Here is a 17,810-nt window from a genome sequence, read left to right on the forward strand (position 1 = left end):
GGCCGAGTCGCCCGACGAGGCCGCGCTGGTCTACGCCGCCAGGGCCTACAAGTGCTCGCTGGTGGGGCGCCTCCCGGACCAGGTGACCGTGGAGCTGCCGCACCTGGGGAAGCTGAGCCTGGAGCTGCTGCACACGCTGGGCTTCGACTCCACCAGGAAGCGCATGTCGGTGGTGGTCCGGCACCCCCTGACGGACCGGATCACGGTCTACACCAAGGGGGCGGACTCGGCCATCATGGACCTCCTCAGACCCCCCGACACGGGTAGGAAGCTCTCACATGAGCTCAGACTTCTATACAACCAGAGGAGTCGCCCGCTGGTGGCCAGGAGAGAGAATGCAGCTCTAACACATGAAGCGTAGACGTGTTCTGGTGTATTCTGAGTCCTGCTCTTCCTCGGGTCCCTCCCTGTGGTCCTGAGACCTGGTTCCAGTCCTCGTGGACCAGGTGGACCACAAAGAGCCTCACAGCCACCGACACTGGCTTCATTCACCGGCCGAGGGCCGGAGCACTTTATTATTTCAGTGGAGATGAACTGAGAGGAGCCGCTCCGTAAAGGGTTAACCCTCCATGAAGGCTCCATTCAGGGTCCTGGGGCCACGGAGACCCTCTGGGGCCACAGAGACCCTCTGGGGCCACAGAGACCCTCAGGAGCCTCTGGGGCCACGGAGACCCTCTGGGGCCACAGAGACCCTCAGGAGCCTCTGGGGCCACAGAGACCCTCAGGAGCCTCTGGGGCCACGGAGACCCTCTGGAGCCACGGAGACCCTCTGGGGCCACGGAGACCCTCTGGAGCCACGGAGACCCTCACTCAGTCTGATCATTAAACCTTCAAACAGGATCCCAACAAACCAGTTTTACATTTAAACAATAGAACTATTGATTATAACCACTAAAGCTTACACCTCTGGTGTGTGTGTGTGTGTGTGTGTTACCTAGGAGACACTTTCTGTTGGAGCGTTGTGATTGGTCCAGAGAAGTTTAACCGTGTCCTGTCTGGCCTTCAGTAGAGAACTCACTTCACTCTAAGGAAGTGTTAGAGTTCATCATGTGGTCATGTGGTCTCTCTCCGGCCAATCCCAGACTTGAATGCTGCAGAGGGCGGGGCTTACCGCGGGATTCTGTTTCATGCTCTTATTCTGAAAGGGACAATGGTCCTGATGGTCTGTTTACTAAAAACAATCCTCCTCCTCCTCCTCATCCTCCTCCTTCTCCTCCCCCCCCTCCTCCTCCTCATCCCTCTCCTCATCCCTCATCCCTCTCCTCCTCCCCCCTCCTCCCCATCACTTCCTCCTCATCCTCATCCCTCTCCTCCTCCCCCCCCTCCTCCTCCTCCTCATCCCTCTCCTCCTCCCCCTCCTCCTCCTGCTCCTCCTCCTCTAAAGAGAACTCCAGAGGGCGGCGCCAGAAGAAGGTGATCAACCGGACCCAGAACTACCTGAACCTCTACGCTGCAGACGGCCTCCGCACGCTGTGCATCGCCACCAAGGTCAGACACGTTCACGTGTTCACGCGTTCACGTCTTTACGTGTTCACGCGTTCACGTGTTCACGTGTTCACGTCTTTATGCGTTCACGTCTTTACGTGTTCACGTGTTCACGTCTTTACGTCTTTACGTGTTCACGCGTTCACGTCTTTACGTGTTCACGCGTTCACGTCTTCACGTGTTCACGTCTTTACGCGTTCACGTCTTTACGTGTTCACGCGTTCACGTCTTTACGTGTTCACGCGTTCACGTCTTTACGCGTTCACGTCTTTACGTGTTCACGTGTTCACACGTTCACGTCTTTACGTGTTCACGCGTTCACGTGTTCACGCGTTCACGTCTACGTGTTCATGTGTTCACGCGTTCACGTCTTTACGTGTTCACGTCTTTACGTGTTCACGTCTTTACGTGTTCACGCGTTCACGTGTTCACGCGTTCGCGTCTTTACGTGTTCACGCGTCACGTTTACGTGTTCACGCTTACGTGTTCACGTGTTCACGCAGCTCACGCCTCACGTGTTCCGCTCGGCCTTTACGTGTTCACGCGTTCGCGTCTTCACGTGTTCACGTGTTCGTGTCTTCACGTGTTCACGTGTCAGGTCCTGAGTAAGGAGCAGTACGCCGGCTGGCTGCAGCGCCACCTGGAGGCTGAGGCGGCCATCCAGGGACGAGAGGAGCTGCTCTTCAACTCGGCCCTGAGGCTGGAGACCGACCTGCAGCTCCTGGGTACAGCTTCATTCAGTACTGTCCCTTTAAGGCCCCACCGACACGACCCTTCCAGCTGTGACTATATGCCCCCCACAGGAGCGACGGGCATCGAGGACCGGCTGCAGGACGGCGTCCCTGAAGCCATCGCGGCGCTGCGGCAGGCCGGCCTCCAGATGTGGGTTCTGACGGGAGACAAACAGGAGACGGCCGTCAACGTGGCGTACGCCTGTAGGCTGCTGGACCCGGAGGAGGAGGTGCTCACCCTGAACGCCGACTCCCAGGTGAGATACTCATTCTCGCCCCTGGCCACCAGGGGGCGACTCCTCTGGTTGTATAGAAGTCTCTGCTTCATGTGTTAGAGCTGCATTCTCTCTCCTGACCACCAGGGGGCTCCTCTGGTTGTATAGAAGTCTCTGCTTCATGTGTTAGAGCTGCATTCACTCTCCTGACCACCAGGGGGCGACTCCTCTGGTTGTATAGAAGTCTATGCTTCATGTGTTAAAGCTGCATTCTCTCTCCTGACCACCAGGAGGCGTGTGCGCTGCTCCTGGAGGAGAGCCTCCACTACATCCAGACTAAGTTCCTCTCCAGCTCCTCGGACCAGGCCGCCAAGGCCTTCCCCCCCTTCGAGGCCCCGCCCCCCTCCTCGCCCCCCCACGCCGCCGCCTTCACGGTGCACCGGCTGGGCCTGGTGATCGACGGCCGCACCTTGGCCTTCGCCCTGGACCGCGGTCTGGAGGACCGCTTCCTGGCGGTGGCGAGGAGCTGCCGCTCCGTGCTCTGCTGCCGAGCCACGCCGCTGCAGAAGAGCAGCGTGGTCAAGCTGGTGCGCAGCAAGCTGAAGGTCATGACCTTGGCCATCGGTGAGTGGGACACGCCTTCAGGTCCTACCTGTCCTCTAGGAGTCCACTGTAAGGGGGTCGGTCCATTGTAAGGGGGTCGGAGGTCAGTCCATTGTAAGGGGGGTCGGTCCATTGTAAGGGGGTCGGGGTCAGTCCATTGTAAGGGGTCGGGCCATTGTAAGGGGGTCGGTCCATTGTAAGGGGGTCGGTCCATTGTAAGGGGGTGAGTCCATTGTAAGGGGGTCGGTCCATTGTAAGGGGGGTGAGTCCATTGTAAGGGGGTCGGTTCATTGTAAAGGGGTCAGTCCATTGTAGGGGGTCAGTCCATTGTAAGGGGGGTGAGTCCATTGTAAGGGGGTCGGTCCATTGTAAGGGGGGTGAGTCCATTGTAAGGGGGTCGGTCCATTGTAAAGGTGTCGGTCCATTGTAGGTGGGTCGGTCCATTGTAAGGGGGTCGGTCCATTGTAAGGGGGTCGGTCCATTGTAAGGGGGTCGGTCCATTGTAGGGGGTCGGTCCATTGTAAGGGGGGTGAGTCCATTGTAAGGGGGTCGGTCCATTGTAAGGGGGGTGAGTCCATTGTAAGGGGGTCGGTCCATTGTAAAGGTGTCGGTCCATTGTAGGGGGGTCGGTCCATTGTAAGGGGGTCGGTCCATTGTAAGGGGGTCGGTCCATTGTAAGGGGGTCGGTCCATTGTAGAGGGGTCGGTCCATTGTAGGGGCGTCGGTCCATTGTAAGGGGGTCGGTCCATTGTAAAGGGGTCGGTCCATTGTAAAGGGGTCGGTCCATTGTAAGGGGGGTCAGGAGGACCTGGTCTCATGGGTTCTGGTCTCAGGTGACGGAGCCAACGACGTCAGCATGATCCAGGTCGCAGATGTGGGCGTCGGCATCTCTGGACAGGAGGGCATGCAGGTAAGAAGACACCTGAGCTACCGGGGAGGAGGGGCCTCGCCTCCTCCTCTCTCCTCCTCCCCTCCTCCCTCCTCCCTCCTCCCCTCCTCTCTCCTCCCTCCTCTCCTCCCTCTCCTCCCTCACCCCTCCTCTCTCCTCCCTCCTCCCCTGCTCCCTCCTCCACTCCTCCCTCCTTCCTCCTCCTCCTCTCCTCCTCTCTCCTCTCTCCTCCCTCTCCGTCTCCTCCTCTCCCTCCTCTCTCCTCCCTCCTCTCCTCTCCTCCTCTCCCTCCTCTCTCCTCTCCTCCCTCTCTCCTCCCTCCCCCCTCCTCTCTCCTCCACTCCTCCCTCTCTCTCCTCCCTCATCTCCTCCCTCCTCCCTCTCCTCCTCCCTCCTCCTCTCCTCTCTCCTCTCTCCTCCCTCCTCTCCTCCCTCCTCCCTCCTCACCCTCCCTGTGTTCCCTCCAGGCGGTGATGGCCAGTGACTTCTCTCTTCCGCGGTTCCGGTTTCTCCAGAAGCTTCTGCTGGTCCACGGCCACTGGAGCTACTCCAGGCTGGCCAACATGACCCTGTTCTTCTTCTACAAGAACGCTGTGAGTTAGTCTGGATAGAGAGTTAGTCTGGATAGAGAGGTAGTCCGGATAAAGTTAGTCTGGATAGAGTTAGTCTGGATAGAGTTAGTCTGGATAGAGAGGTAGTCTGGCTAGAGAGTTAGTCTGGATATAGTTAGTCTGGATATAGAGGTAGTCTAGATAGAGTTAGTCTAGATAGAGAGGTAGTCTGGATAGAGTTAGTCTGGATAGAGTTAGTCTGGATAGAGAGGTAGTCTGGATAGAGAGGTAGTCTGGACCAGAGAGTTAGTCTGGATAGATAGGTAGTATGGATAGAGTTAGTCTGGATAGTTAGTCTGGATAGAGAGGTAGTCTGGATAGAGGTAGTCTGGATAGAGAGTTAGTCTGGATAGAGAGGTAGTCTGGCTAGAGTTAGTCTGGATAGAGAGTTAGTCTGGATAGAGAGGTAGTCTGGCTAGAGGTAGTCTGGATAGAGAGGTAGTCTGGATATATAGTTAGTCTGGATAGAGAGGTAGTCTGAATAGAGAGGTAGTCTGGATATATAGTTAGTCTGGATAGAGAGGTAGTCTGAATAGAGTTAGTCTGGACCAGAGAGTTGGTCTGGATTAGAGAGTTAGACTCTGCTTCTGGAGATACCGGAACCGCAGACATGTAGTCCTCCAGACATGTGGTCCTCTAGACATGTAGTCCTCCAGACATGTGGTCCTCTAGACATGTAGTCCTCTAGACATGTAGTCCTCCAGACATGTGGTCCTCTAGACATGTAGTCCTCCAGACATGTAGTCCTCTAGACATGTGGTCCTCTAGACATGTGGTCCTCTAGACATGTGGTCCTCTAGACATGTAGTCCTCTAGACATGTGGTCCTCTAGACATGTAGTCCTCCAGACATGTAGTCCTCTAGACATGTGGTCCTCTAGACATGTGGTCCTCTAGACATGTAGTCCTCTAGACATGTAGTCCTCTAGACATGTGGTCCTCTAGACATGTAGTCCTCTAGACATGTAGTCCTCTAGACATGTAGTCCTCTAGACATGTGGTCCTCTAGACATGTGGTCCTCTAGACATGTGGTCCTCTAGACATGTAGTCCTCTAGACATGTAGTCCTCTAGACATGTAGTCCTCTAGACATGTAGTCCTCTAGACATGTAGTCCTCTAGACATGTGGTCCTCTAGACATGTAGTCCTCTAGACATGTAGTCCTCTAGACATGTAGTCCTCTAGACATGTGGTCCTCTAGACATGTAGTCCTCTAGACATGTAGTCCTCTAGACATGTAGTCCTCTAGACATGTAGTCCTCTAGACATGTAGTCCTCTAGACATGTAGTCCTCTAGACATGTAGTCCTCTAGACATGTGGTCCTCTAGACATGTAGTCCTCTAGACATGTGGTCCTCTAGACATGTAGTCCTCTAGACATGTAGTCCTCTAGACATGTGGTCCTCTAGACATGTAGTCCTCTAGACATGTGGTCCTCTAGACATGTAGTCCTCTAGACATGTGGTCCTCTAGACATGTAGTCCTCTAGACATGTAGTCCTCTAGACATGTGGTCCTCTAGACATGTAGTCCTCTAGACATGTAGTCCTCTAGACATGTAGTCCTCTAGACATGTGGTCCTCTAGACATGTAGTCCTCTAGACATGTGGTCCTCTAGACATGTAGTCCTCTAGACATGTAGTCCTCTAGACATGTGGTCCTCTAGACATGTAGTCCTCTAGACATGTAGTCCTCTAGACATGTGGTCCTCTAGACATGTAGTCCTCTAGACATGTAGTCCTCCAGACATGTAGTCCTCTAGACATGTGGTCCTCTAGACATGTAGTCCTCTAGACATGTGGTCCTCTAGACATGTGGTCCTCTAGACATGTAGTCCTCTAGACATGTGGTCCTCTAGACATGTAGTCCTCTAGACATGTGGTCCTCTAGACATGTAGTCCTCTAGACATGTAGTCCTCCAGACATGTGGTCCTCTAGACATGTAGTCCTCTAGACATGTGGTCCTCTAGACATGTAGTCCTCTAGACATGTAGTCCTCTAGACATGTAGTCCTCTAGACATGTAGTCCTCTAGACATGTAGTCCTCTAGACATGTGGTCCTCTAGACATGTAGTCCTCTAGACATGTAGTCCTCTAGACATGTGGTCCTCTAGACATGTAGTCCTCTAGACATGTGGTCCTCTAGACATGTAGTCCTCTAGACATGTAGTCCTCTAGACATGTGGTCCTCTAGACATGTAGTCCTCTAGACATGTAGTCCTCTAGACATGTAGTCCTCTAGACATGTGGTCCTCTAGACATGTAGTCCTCCAGACATGTAGTCCTCTAGACATGTAGTCCTCTAGACATCTAGTCCTCTAGACATGTGGTCCTCTTGACATGTGGTCCTCCAGACATGTAGTCCTCTAGACATGTAGTCCTCTAGACATGTAGTCCTCCAGACATGTAGTCCTCTAGACATGTGGTCCTCTAGACATGTAGTCCTCTAGACATGTAGTCCTCCAGACATGTAGTCCTCTAGACATGTGGTCCTCCAGACATGTGGTCCTCTAGACATGTAGTCCTCTAGACATGTGGTCCTCTAGACATGTAGTCCTCTAGACATGTAGTCCTCTAGACATGTGGTCCTCTAGACATGTAGTCCTCCAGACATGTGGTCCTCCAGACATGTAGTCCTCAAGACATGTAGTCCTCTAGACATGTGGTCCTCTAGACATGTGGTCCTCTAGACATGTGGTCCTCTAGACATCTAGTCCTCTAGACATGTAGTCCTCTAGACATGTGGTCCTCTAGACATGTAGTCCTCCAGACATGTGGTCCTCTAGACATCTAGTCCTCTAGACATGTAGTCCTCTAGACATGTGGTCCTCAAGACATGTAGTCCTCTAGACATGTGGTCCTCCAGACATGTGGTCCTCTAGACATGTGGTCCTCTAGACATGTGGTCCTCTAGACATGTAGTCCTCTAGACATGTAGTCCTCCAGACATGTGGTCCTCTAGACATGTGGTCCTCTAGACATGTAGTCCTCTAGACATGTAGTCCTCTAGACATGTAGTCCTCTAGACATGTGGTCCTCTAGACATGTAGTCCTCTAGACATGTAGTCCTCTAGACATGTGGTCCTCTAGACATGTAGTCCTCCAGACATGTGGTCCTCTAGACATGTGGTCCTCTAGACATGTAGTCCTCTAGACATCTAGTCCTCTAGACATGTAGTCCTCTAGACATGTAGTCCTCCAGACATGTGGTCCTCTAGACATGTAGTCCTCTAGACATGTAGTCCTCTAGACATGTGGTCCTCTAGACATGTAGTCCTCTAGACATGTAGTCCTCTAGACATCTAGTCCTCTAGACATGTAGTCCTCCAGACATGTGGTCCTCTAGACATGTGGTCCTCTAGACATCTAGTCCTCTAGACATGTAGTCCTCCAGACATGTGGTCCTCTAGACATGTAGTCCTCTAGACATGTAGTCCTCTAGACAAGTAGTCCTCTAGACATCTAGTCCTCTAGACATCTAGTCCTCTAGACATGTAGTCCTCTAGACATGTGGTCCTCCAGACATGTGGTCCTCTAGACATGTAGTCCTCTAGACATCTAGTCCTCTAGACATGTAGTCCTCTAGACATCTAGTCCTCTAGACATGTAGTCCTCTAGACATGTAGTCCTCCAGACATGTGGTCCTCTAGACATGTAGTCCTCTAGACATGTAGTCCTCTAGACATGTAGTCCTCCAGACATGTAGTCCTCTAGACATGTAGTCCTCCAGACATGTGGTCCTCTAGACATGTAGTCCTCTAGACATGTGGTCCTCTAGACATGTAGTCCTCTAGACATGTAGTCCTCTAGACATGTGGTCCTCTAGACATGTAGTCCTCCAGACATGTGGTCCTCCAGACATGTAGTCCTCAAGACATGTAGTCCTCTAGACATGTGGTCCTCTAGACATGTGGTCCTCTAGACATGTGGTCCTCTAGACATCTAGTCCTCTAGACATGTAGTCCTCTAGACATGTGGTCCTCTAGACATGTAGTCCTCCAGACATGTGGTCCTCTAGACATCTAGTCCTCTAGACATGTAGTCCTCTAGACATGTGGTCCTCAAGACATGTAGTCCTCTAGACATGTGGTCCTCCAGACATGTGGTCCTCTAGACATGTGGTCCTCTAGACATGTGGTCCTCTAGACATGTAGTCCTCTAGACATGTAGTCCTCTAGACATGTGGTCCTCTAGACATGTAGTCCTCTAGACATGTAGTCCTCTAGACATGTAGTCCTCTAGACATGTAGTCCTCCAGACATGTGGTCCTCCAGACATGTAGTCCTCTAGACATGTAGTCCTCCAGACATGTGGTCCTCTAGACATGTGGTCCTCTAGACATGTAGTCCTCTAGACATGTAGTCCTCTAGACATGTGGTCCTCTAGACATGTAGTCCTCTAGACATGTAGTCCTCTAGACATGTAGTCCTCTAGACATGTAGTCCTCTAGACATGTGGTCCTCCAGACATGTAGTCCTCCAGACATGTAGTCCTCTAGACATGTGGTCCTCTAGACATGTAGTCCTCTAGACATGTAGTCCTCAAGACATGTAGTCCTCAAGACATGTATTCCTCTAGACATGTAGTCCTCTAGACATGTGGTCCTCTAGACATGTAGTCCTCTAGACATGTAGTCCTCTAGACATGTGGTCCTCTAGACATGTAGTCCTCTAGACATGTAGTCCTCTAGACATGTGGTCCTCTAGACATGTAGTCCTCCAGACATGTGGTCCTCTAGACATGTGGTCCTCTAGACATGTGGTCCTCTAGACATGTAGTCCTCTAGACATCTAGTCCTCTAGACATGTAGTCCTCTAGACATGTAGTCCTCCAGACATGTGGTCCTCTAGACATGTAGTCCTCTAGACATGTAGTCCTCTAGACATGTAATCCTCAGACATGTAGTCCTCTAGACATGTAGTCCTCAAGACATGTAGTCCTCTAGACATGTAGTCCTCTAGACATCTAGTCCTCTAGACATGTAGTCCTCTAGACATGTGGTCCTCCAGACATGTGGTCCTCTAGACATGTAGTCCTCTAGACATGTAGTCCTCCAGACATGTGGTCCTCTAGACATGTGGTCCTCTAGACATGTAGTCCTCTAGACATGTGGTCCTCTAGACATGTAGTCCTCTAGACATGTAGTCCTCCAGACATGTAGTCCTCTAGACATGTGGTCCTCTAGACATGTAGTCCTCCAGACATGTAGTCCTCTAGACATGTAGTCCTCTAGACATGTAGTCCTCTAGACATCTAGTCCTCTAGACATGTGGTCCTCTAGACATGTAGTCCTCTAGACATGTAGTCCTCTAGACATGTAGTCCTCTAGACATGTAGTCCTCCAGACATGTAGTCCTCTAGACATGTAGTCCTCTAGACATCTAGTCCTCTAGACATGTAGTCCTCTAGACATCTAGTCCTCTAGACATGTGGTCCTCCAGACATGTAGTCCTCAAGACATGTAGTCCTCTAGACATGTAGTCCTCTAGACATCTAGTCCTCTAGACATGTAATCCTCAGACATGTAGTCCTCTAGACATGTAGTCCTCAAGACATGTAGTCCTCTAGACATGTAGTCCTCTAGACATGTAGTCCTCTAGACATGTAGTCCTCTAGACATGTGGTCCTCTAGACATGTAGTCCTCTAGACATCTAGTCCTCTAGACATGTAGTCCTCTAGACATGTAGTCCTCTAGACATGTAGTCCTCTAGACATGTAGTCCTCTAGACATGTAGTCCTCTAGACATGTAGTCCTCTAGACATGTAGTCCTCTAGACATGTAGTCCTCTAGACATCTAGTCCTCTAGACATGTAGTCCTCAAGACATGTAGTCCTCTAGACATGTAGTCCTCTAGACATGTAGTCCTCAAGACATGTAGTCCTCTAGACATGTAGTCCTCTAGACATCTAGTCCTCTAGACATGTAGTCCTCAAGACATGTAGTCCTCTAGACATGTAGTCCTCTAGACATGTAGTCCTCTAGACATGTAGTCCTCTAGACATGTAGTCCTCTAGACATGTGGTCCTCTAGACATGTGGTCCTCTAGACATGTAGTCCTCTAGACATGTGGTCCTCTAGACATGTGGTCCTCTAGACATGTAGTCCTCTAGACATGTAGTCCTCTAGACATGTAGTCCTCCAGACATGTAGTCCTCTAGACATGTGGTCCTCTAGACATGTGGTCCTCTAGACATCTAGTCCTCTAGACATGTAATCCTCAGACATGTAGTCCTCTAGACATGTGGTCCTCTAGACATGTAGTCCTCTAGACATCTAGTCCTCTAGACATGTAGTCCTCTAGACATGTAGTCCTCTAGACATGTAGTCCTCCAGACATGTAGTCCTCTAGACATGTAGTCCTCTAGACATGTAGTCCTCTAGACATGTGGTCCTCCAGACATGTAGTCCTCAAGACATGTAGTCCTCTAGACATGTAGTCCTCTAGACATCTAGTCCTCTAGACATGTGGTCCTCCAGACATGTAGTCCTCTAGACATCTAGTCCTCTAGACATGTAGTCCTCTAGACATGTAGTCCTCTAGACATCTAGTCCTCTAGACATGTGGTCCTCCAGACATGTAGTCCTCAAGACATGTAGTCCTCTAGACATGTAGTCCTCTAGACATCTAGTCCTCTAGACATGTAATCCTCAGACATGTAGTCCTCTAGACATGTAGTCCTCAAGACATGTAGTCCTCTAGACATGTAGTCCTCTAGACATGTAGTCCTCTAGACATGTGGTCCTCCAGACATGTGGTCCTCTAGACATGTAGTCCTCTAGACATGTAGTCCTCCAGACATGTGGTCCTCTAGACATGTGGTCCTCTAGACATGTAGTCCTCTAGACATGTGGTCCTCTAGACATGTAGTCCTCTAGACATGTAGTCCTCTAGACATGTAGTCCTCTAGACATGTAGTCCTCCAGACATGTAGTCCTCTAGACATGTGGTCCTCTAGACATGTAGTCCTCTAGCCATGTAGTCCTCTAGACATGTGGTCCTCTAGACATGTAGTCCTCTAGACATGTAGTCCTCCAGACATGTAGTCCTCTAGACATGTAGTCCTCTAGACATCTAGTCCTCTAGACATGTGGTCCTCTAGACATGTAGTCCTCCAGACATGTAGTCCTCTAGACATGTAGTCCTCTAGACATGTAGTCCTCCAGACATGTAGTCCTCTAGACATGTGGTCCTCTAGACATGTAGTCCTCCAGACATGTAGTCCTCTAGACATGTAGTCCTCTAGACATCTAGTCCTCTAGACATGTGGTCCTCTAGACATGTAGTCCTCTAGACATGTAGTCCTCTAGACATCTAGTCCTCTAGACATGTGGTCCTCTAGACATGTAGTCCTCTAGACATGTGGTCCTCTAGACATGTGGTCCTCTAGACATGTAGTCCTCCAGACATGTGGTCCTCTAGACATGTAGTCCTCTAGACATGTAGTCCTCCAGACATGTAGTCCTCTAGACATGTAGTCCTCTAGACATGTAGTCCTCCAGACATGTGGTCCTCTAGACATGTAGTCCTCTAGACATGTAGTCCTCCAGACATGTGGTCCTCTAGACATGTAGTCCTCTAGACATGTAGTCCTCTAGACATGTGGTCCTCTAGACATGTAGTCCTCTAGACATGTAGTCCTCCAGACATGTAGTCCTCTAGACATGTAGTCCTCCAGACATGTAGTCCTCTAGACATGTAGTCCTCTAGACATGTGGTCCTCTAGACATGTGGTCCTCTAGACATGTAGTCCTCTAGACATGTGGTCCTCTAGACATGTAGTCCTCTAGACATGTGGTCCTCTAGACATGTGGTCCTCTAGACATGTAGTCCTCTAGACATGTGGTCCTCTAGACATGTAGTCCTCCAGACATGTAGTCCTCCAGACATGTAGTCCTCTAGACATGTAGCCCTCCAGACATGTGGTCCTCTAGACATGTAGTCCTCTAGACATGTAGTCCTCCAGACATGTAGTCCTCTAGACATGTAGTCCTCCAGACATGTAGTCCTCTAGACATGTAGTCCTCTAGACATGTGGTCCTCTAGACATGTGGTCCTCTAGACATGTAGTCCTCTAGACATGTGGTCCTCTAGACATGTAGTCCTCTAGACATGTGGTCCTCTAGACATGTGGTCCTCTAGACATGTAGTCCTCTAGACATGTGGTCCTCTAGACATGTAGTCCTCCAGACATGTAGTCCTCTAGACATGTAGTCCTCCAGACATGTAGTCCTCTAGACATGTAGTCCTCTAGACATGTGGTCCTCTAGACATGTAGTCCTCTAGACATGTGGTCCTCTAGACATGTAGTCCTCCAGACATGTAGTCCTCTAGACATGTGGTCCTCTAGACATGTAGTCCTCTAGACATGTAGTCCTCTAGACATGTAGTCCTCTAGACATGTGGTCCTCTAGACATGTAGTCCTCCAGACATGTAGTCCTCTAGACATGTAGTCCTCCAGACATGTGGTCCTCTTGTGCCTCAGATGTTCGTGGCGCTGGTCTTCTGGTACCAGTTCTACTGCGGGTTCTCCGGCGCCGCCATGATAGACCAGTGGTACCTGGTCTTCTTCAACCTGGTCTTCTCCGCCGCCCCGCAGCTCGTCACCGGGACTCTGGACCAGGACGTCTCGGCCGAGACGCTGCAGCTGCTGCCCCGGCTCTACAGGAGCGGCCAGCACTCGGAGGTCTGGGGGGGTCTCGAGTGGTCTAGCTCACTGTGGGGTCTCTAGTGGTCTGGCTCACCATGGGGTCTGTGGGGTCTCTAGTGGTCTGGCTCACCATGGGGTCTGTGGGGTCTCTAGTGGTCAAGCTCACTGTGGGGTCTGTGGGGTCTCTAGTGCTCTAGCTCACTGTGGGGTCTGTGGGGTCTCTAGTGGTCTAGCTCACCATGGGGTCTGTGGGGTCTCTAGTGGTCTGGCTCACCATGGGGTCTGTGGGGTCTCTAGTGGTCAAGCTCACTGTGGGGTCTGTGGGGTCTCTAGTGGTCTAGCTCACCATGGGGTCTGTGGGGTCTCTAGTGGTCTAGCTCACCATGGGGTCTGTGGGGTCTCTAGTGGTCTGGCTCACCATGGGGTCTGGGGGGTCCTCAGGAGTACAAGCCCTACATGTTCTGGATGAACATGGTGGACGCCGTCTACCAGAGTCTGGTCTGCTTCTTCATCCCCTACTTCGTGAGTCCACTTCAGTCCTTTAAGCTTGACTCCTCCCCCCTCACCTGACTCCTCCCAACTCACCTGACTCCTCCCGACTCACCTGACTCCTCCCCCCCCAGGCCTACGCTGACTCTGACGTGGACGTGTTCACCTGGGGGACCCCCATCACCACGCTGGCTCTACTCACCATGCTGGTCCACCTGGGCATCGAGACCCGGACCTGGGTGAGACCACGAGACCCGGGTCCCTGGACCCTTACCTCTTTGTCTCTTTGGATCTTTGTCTCTTTGGATCTTTAACTCTTTGGATCGTTGTCTCTTTGGATCTTAAACTCTTTGGATCGTTGTCTCTTTGGATCTTTGTCTCTTTGGATCTTTAACTCTTTGGATCTTTGTCTCTTTGGATCTTTGTCTCTTTGGATCTTTAACTCTGTGAATCTTTGTCTCTTTGGATCTTTAACTCTTTGTCTCTTTGGATCTTTGGATCTTTAACTCTTTGGATCTTTAACTCTGTGAATCTTTGTCTCTTTGGATCTTTGTCTCTTTGGATCTTTAACTCTGTGAATCTTTGTCTCTTTGGATCTTTGTCTCTTTGGATCTTTAACTCTTTGGATCTTTAAGTCTTTGGATCTTTGTCTCTTTGGATCTTTAACTCTTTGGATCTTTGTCTCTTTGGATCTTTAACTCTTTGGATCTTTGTCTCTTTGGATCTTTGTCTCTTTGGATCTTTAACTCTTTAGATCTTTGTCTCTTTGGATCTTTAACTTTCCAACATCCTGCTGTGTTTCTGTGTGTGACCCTGATGCGTGACCCTGATGCGTGACCCTGATGCATGACCCTGATGCGTGACCCTGATGCGTGACCCTGATGCGTGACCCTGATGCGTGACCTGATGCGTGACCTGATGCGTGACCCTGATGCGCACCCTGATGTGTGACCTGATGCGTGACCTGATGCGTGACCCTGATGCGTGACCCTGATGCGTGACCCTGATGCGTGACCCTGATGCGTGACCCTGATGCGTGACCCTGATGCGTGACCCTGATGCGTGACCCTGATGCGTGACCCTGATGCGTGACCCTGATGCGTGACCCTGATGCGTGACCCTGATGTGTGACCCTGATGCGTGACCCTGATGCGTGACCCTGATGCGTGACCCTGATGCGTGACCCTGATGCGTGACCCTGATGCGTGACCCTGATGCGTGACCCTGATGCGTGACCCTGATGCGTGACCCTGATGCGTGACCCTGATGCGTGACCCTGATGCGTGACCCTGATGTGACCTGATGCGTGACCCTGATGCGTGACCTGATGTGTGACCCTGATGCGTGACCTGATGCGTGACCTGATGCGTGACCTGATCGTGACCCTGATGCGTGACCCTGATCGTGACCCTGATGCGTGACCTGATGCGTGACCCTGATGCGTGACCCTGATGCGTGACCCTGATGCGTGACCCTGATCGTGACCCTGATGCGTGACCCTGATCGTGACCTGATGTGGCCACGTGACCCTGATGCGTGACCTGATGCGTGACCTGATGCGTGACCCTGATGCGTGACCTGATGCGTGACCCTGATGCGTGACCCTGATGCGTGACCTGATGCGTGACCCTGATGCGTGACCTGATGTGACCTGATGTGACCCTGATGCGTGACCTGATGCGTGACCCTGATGCGTGACCTGATGGTGACCCTGATGTGTGACCCTGATGCGTGACCCTGATGTGACCCTGATGCGTGACCCTGTTGCGTGGCCCTGATGCGTGCCGCTGGTGTGTGTCCCTGATGCGTAACCCTGATGTGTGACCCTGATGCGTGACCCCGATGCGTGACCCTGATGTGTGACCCTGATGCGTGACCTGATGCGTGACCTGATGGTGACCTGATGCGTGACCCTGATGTGTGACCTGATGTAACCCTGATGCGTGACCCTGATGCGTGACCCTGATGCGTAACCCTGATGCGTGACCCTGATGCGTGACCCTGATGCGTGACCCTGATGCGTGACCCTGATGTGTGACCCTGATGCGTGACCCTGATGCGTGACCCTGATGCGTGACCCTGATGAGTGACCCTGATGAGTGACCCTGATGTGTGACCCCGATGCGTGACCCTGATGGTGACCTGATGCGTGACCTGATGCGTGACCCTGATGCGTGACCTGATGTGTGACCCTGATGCGTGACCCTGATGCGTGACCCTGATGCGTGACCCTGATGCGTGACCCTGATGCGTGACCCTGATGAGTGACCCTGATGTGTGACCCTGATGCGTGACCCTGATGTGTGACCCTGATGCGTGACCCTGATGCGTGACCCCGATGCGTGACCCCGATGCGTGACCCTGATGTGTGACCCTGATGCGTGACCCTGATGTGTGACCCTGATGCGTGACCCCGATGCGTGACCCTGATGTGTGACCCTGATGCGTGACCCTGATGCGTGACCCCGATGCGTGACCCTGATGCGTGACCCCGATGCGTGACCCCGATAACCCCGTGTGCTGCGTCTCCAGACGTGGATGAACTGGCTGTCCGTGGCGGGCAGCGTGGGCCTGTTCCTCGCCGTGTCTCTGGGCTGCGGCGCCGCCGGCCCGTCCGGCAGCGTGGCCCGGCTGCTGCACGACCCGCTCTACTACCTGCTGTGTGTCCTCACGCCGGTGGCCGCGCTGCTGCCCAGGTACTGGGGCCGCCATCTTGACCTCTGACCTCTCCTTCGTGACCTCTGATCTCTCCATCTTGACCTTTGACCTCTCCCCCTCTTGACCTCTCCATTCTGACCTCTCCTCCCTCTCCATCTTGACCTCTCCTCCCTCTCCATTGTGACCTCTGACCTCTCCTCCTCCAGATATTTCTACCGGGCGTGTCAGGGCTCGTTGTTCCCCAGCCCCGTCCAGCTCGGGAGGCAGTTGGATAAACTCCCGCCTGAGACCCGCAGGAACATCCTGAACCTCGGCGGGGTCGCGGCGGGGTCGGCGTTCCGGCCCGCGCCTCACTTCCTGTCCCGTGGCACGCCGTCCCCCGAAGGCCCCGATGGAGACCGGAAGGGGGCCGGTCCGCGTGCGGTGGACGCCACAGAGAAGGACACGCTTCCTTTCGCCAAGGACGCCGCTAAGCTCCGCCCAGAGCTGCGGCCTCGCCCCCCCGAAGGCGGCGGGCGCCCCCCCGAGACATCAGAGACTTTAGAGCCGTCGGACCTGAGTGCGTCCAGCCTGCATCTCACGCTGCCCCCTGGTGGCGACGCCCAGCGGGTCCGATACAGCAGGAAGTCGGCCCACGGGGCGGCGCCGGGGGCGGAGCCAGACGCCGTCCTGTGACGCTCGACATTCCCCATTTGCACAATAGTTTTTTATGGAGAAAGTTATTGTTGTCTTATTTTTATTGTATTTCTCAAACACGATTATTTTATAAAAAGACAAATCGGTACTTTTTTATATTCTGGAAGTTTGAAGCTCAAGATATTTTTGATGCTTTGAAGAACTGGAACTCCTCCGGGGATCCTGGGTGTTTCATTCCTGGGTGTTTCATTCCTGGATGTTTCATTCCTGGATGTTTCATTCCTGGATGTTTCATTCCTGTATGTTTCATTCCTGGATGTTTCATTCCTGGGTGTTTCATTCCTGGATGTTTCATTCCTGGATGTTTCATTCCTGGGTGTTTCATTCCTGGATGTTTCATTCCTGTATGTTTCATTCCTGGGTGTTTAATTCCTGGGTGTTTCATTCCTGGATGTTTCATTCCTGGGTGTTTCATTCCTGGATGTTTCATTCCTGGGTGTTTCATTCCTGGATGTTTCATTCCTGGGTGTTTCATTCCTGGATGTTTCATTCCTGGATGTTTCATTCCTGGATGTTTCATTCCTGGGTGTTTCATTCCTGGATGTTTCATTCCTGGGTGTTTCATTCCTGGATGTTTCATTCCTGTATGTTTCATTCCTGGGTGTTTCATTCCTGTGTGTTTCATTCCTGTGTGTTTCATTCCTGGGTGTTTCATTCCTGGGTGTTTCATTCCTGGATGTTTCATTCCTGGATATTTCATTCCTGGATATTTCATTCCTGGATGTTTCATTCCTGGGTGTTTCATTCCTGAGACTCGATCAGACGTTCCACAACGTTCAGTTTG

General features: G+C 52.0%; 1 protein-coding gene across 1 annotated transcript in view; it reads left to right on the forward strand.

Moving 5' to 3' along the window:
• atp10a (ATPase phospholipid transporting 10A) overlaps window positions 1–17,127 on the forward strand; it is a 38,148-nt gene extending 21,021 nt beyond the window's left edge. The window contains exons 10-21 of the mRNA XM_056415004.1: window positions 1–263; window positions 1,385–1,488; window positions 2,084–2,210; window positions 2,289–2,473; window positions 2,722–3,055; window positions 3,868–3,944; window positions 4,391–4,516; window positions 13,019–13,219; window positions 13,625–13,705; window positions 13,807–13,911; window positions 16,205–16,368; window positions 16,537–17,127. The exon at window positions 1–263 is cut by the window's left edge and continues 278 nt beyond it. Coding sequence (XP_056270979.1) covers window positions 1–263; window positions 1,385–1,488; window positions 2,084–2,210; window positions 2,289–2,473; window positions 2,722–3,055; window positions 3,868–3,944; window positions 4,391–4,516; window positions 13,019–13,219; window positions 13,625–13,705; window positions 13,807–13,911; window positions 16,205–16,368; window positions 16,537–17,005 — 2,236 coding nt within the window. The 3' untranslated portion in view covers window positions 17,006–17,127. The remainder of the gene's footprint in view (window positions 264–1,384; window positions 1,489–2,083; window positions 2,211–2,288; window positions 2,474–2,721; window positions 3,056–3,867; window positions 3,945–4,390; window positions 4,517–13,018; window positions 13,220–13,624; window positions 13,706–13,806; window positions 13,912–16,204; window positions 16,369–16,536) is intronic.
• Window positions 17,128–17,810: the final 683 nt, after the last annotated feature.

This window comes from Pseudoliparis swirei, chromosome 5 (assembly GCF_029220125.1).
Source record: "Pseudoliparis swirei isolate HS2019 ecotype Mariana Trench chromosome 5, NWPU_hadal_v1, whole genome shotgun sequence".
In the NCBI taxonomy this organism is placed as follows: domain Eukaryota; kingdom Metazoa; phylum Chordata; class Actinopteri; order Perciformes; family Liparidae; genus Pseudoliparis; species Pseudoliparis swirei.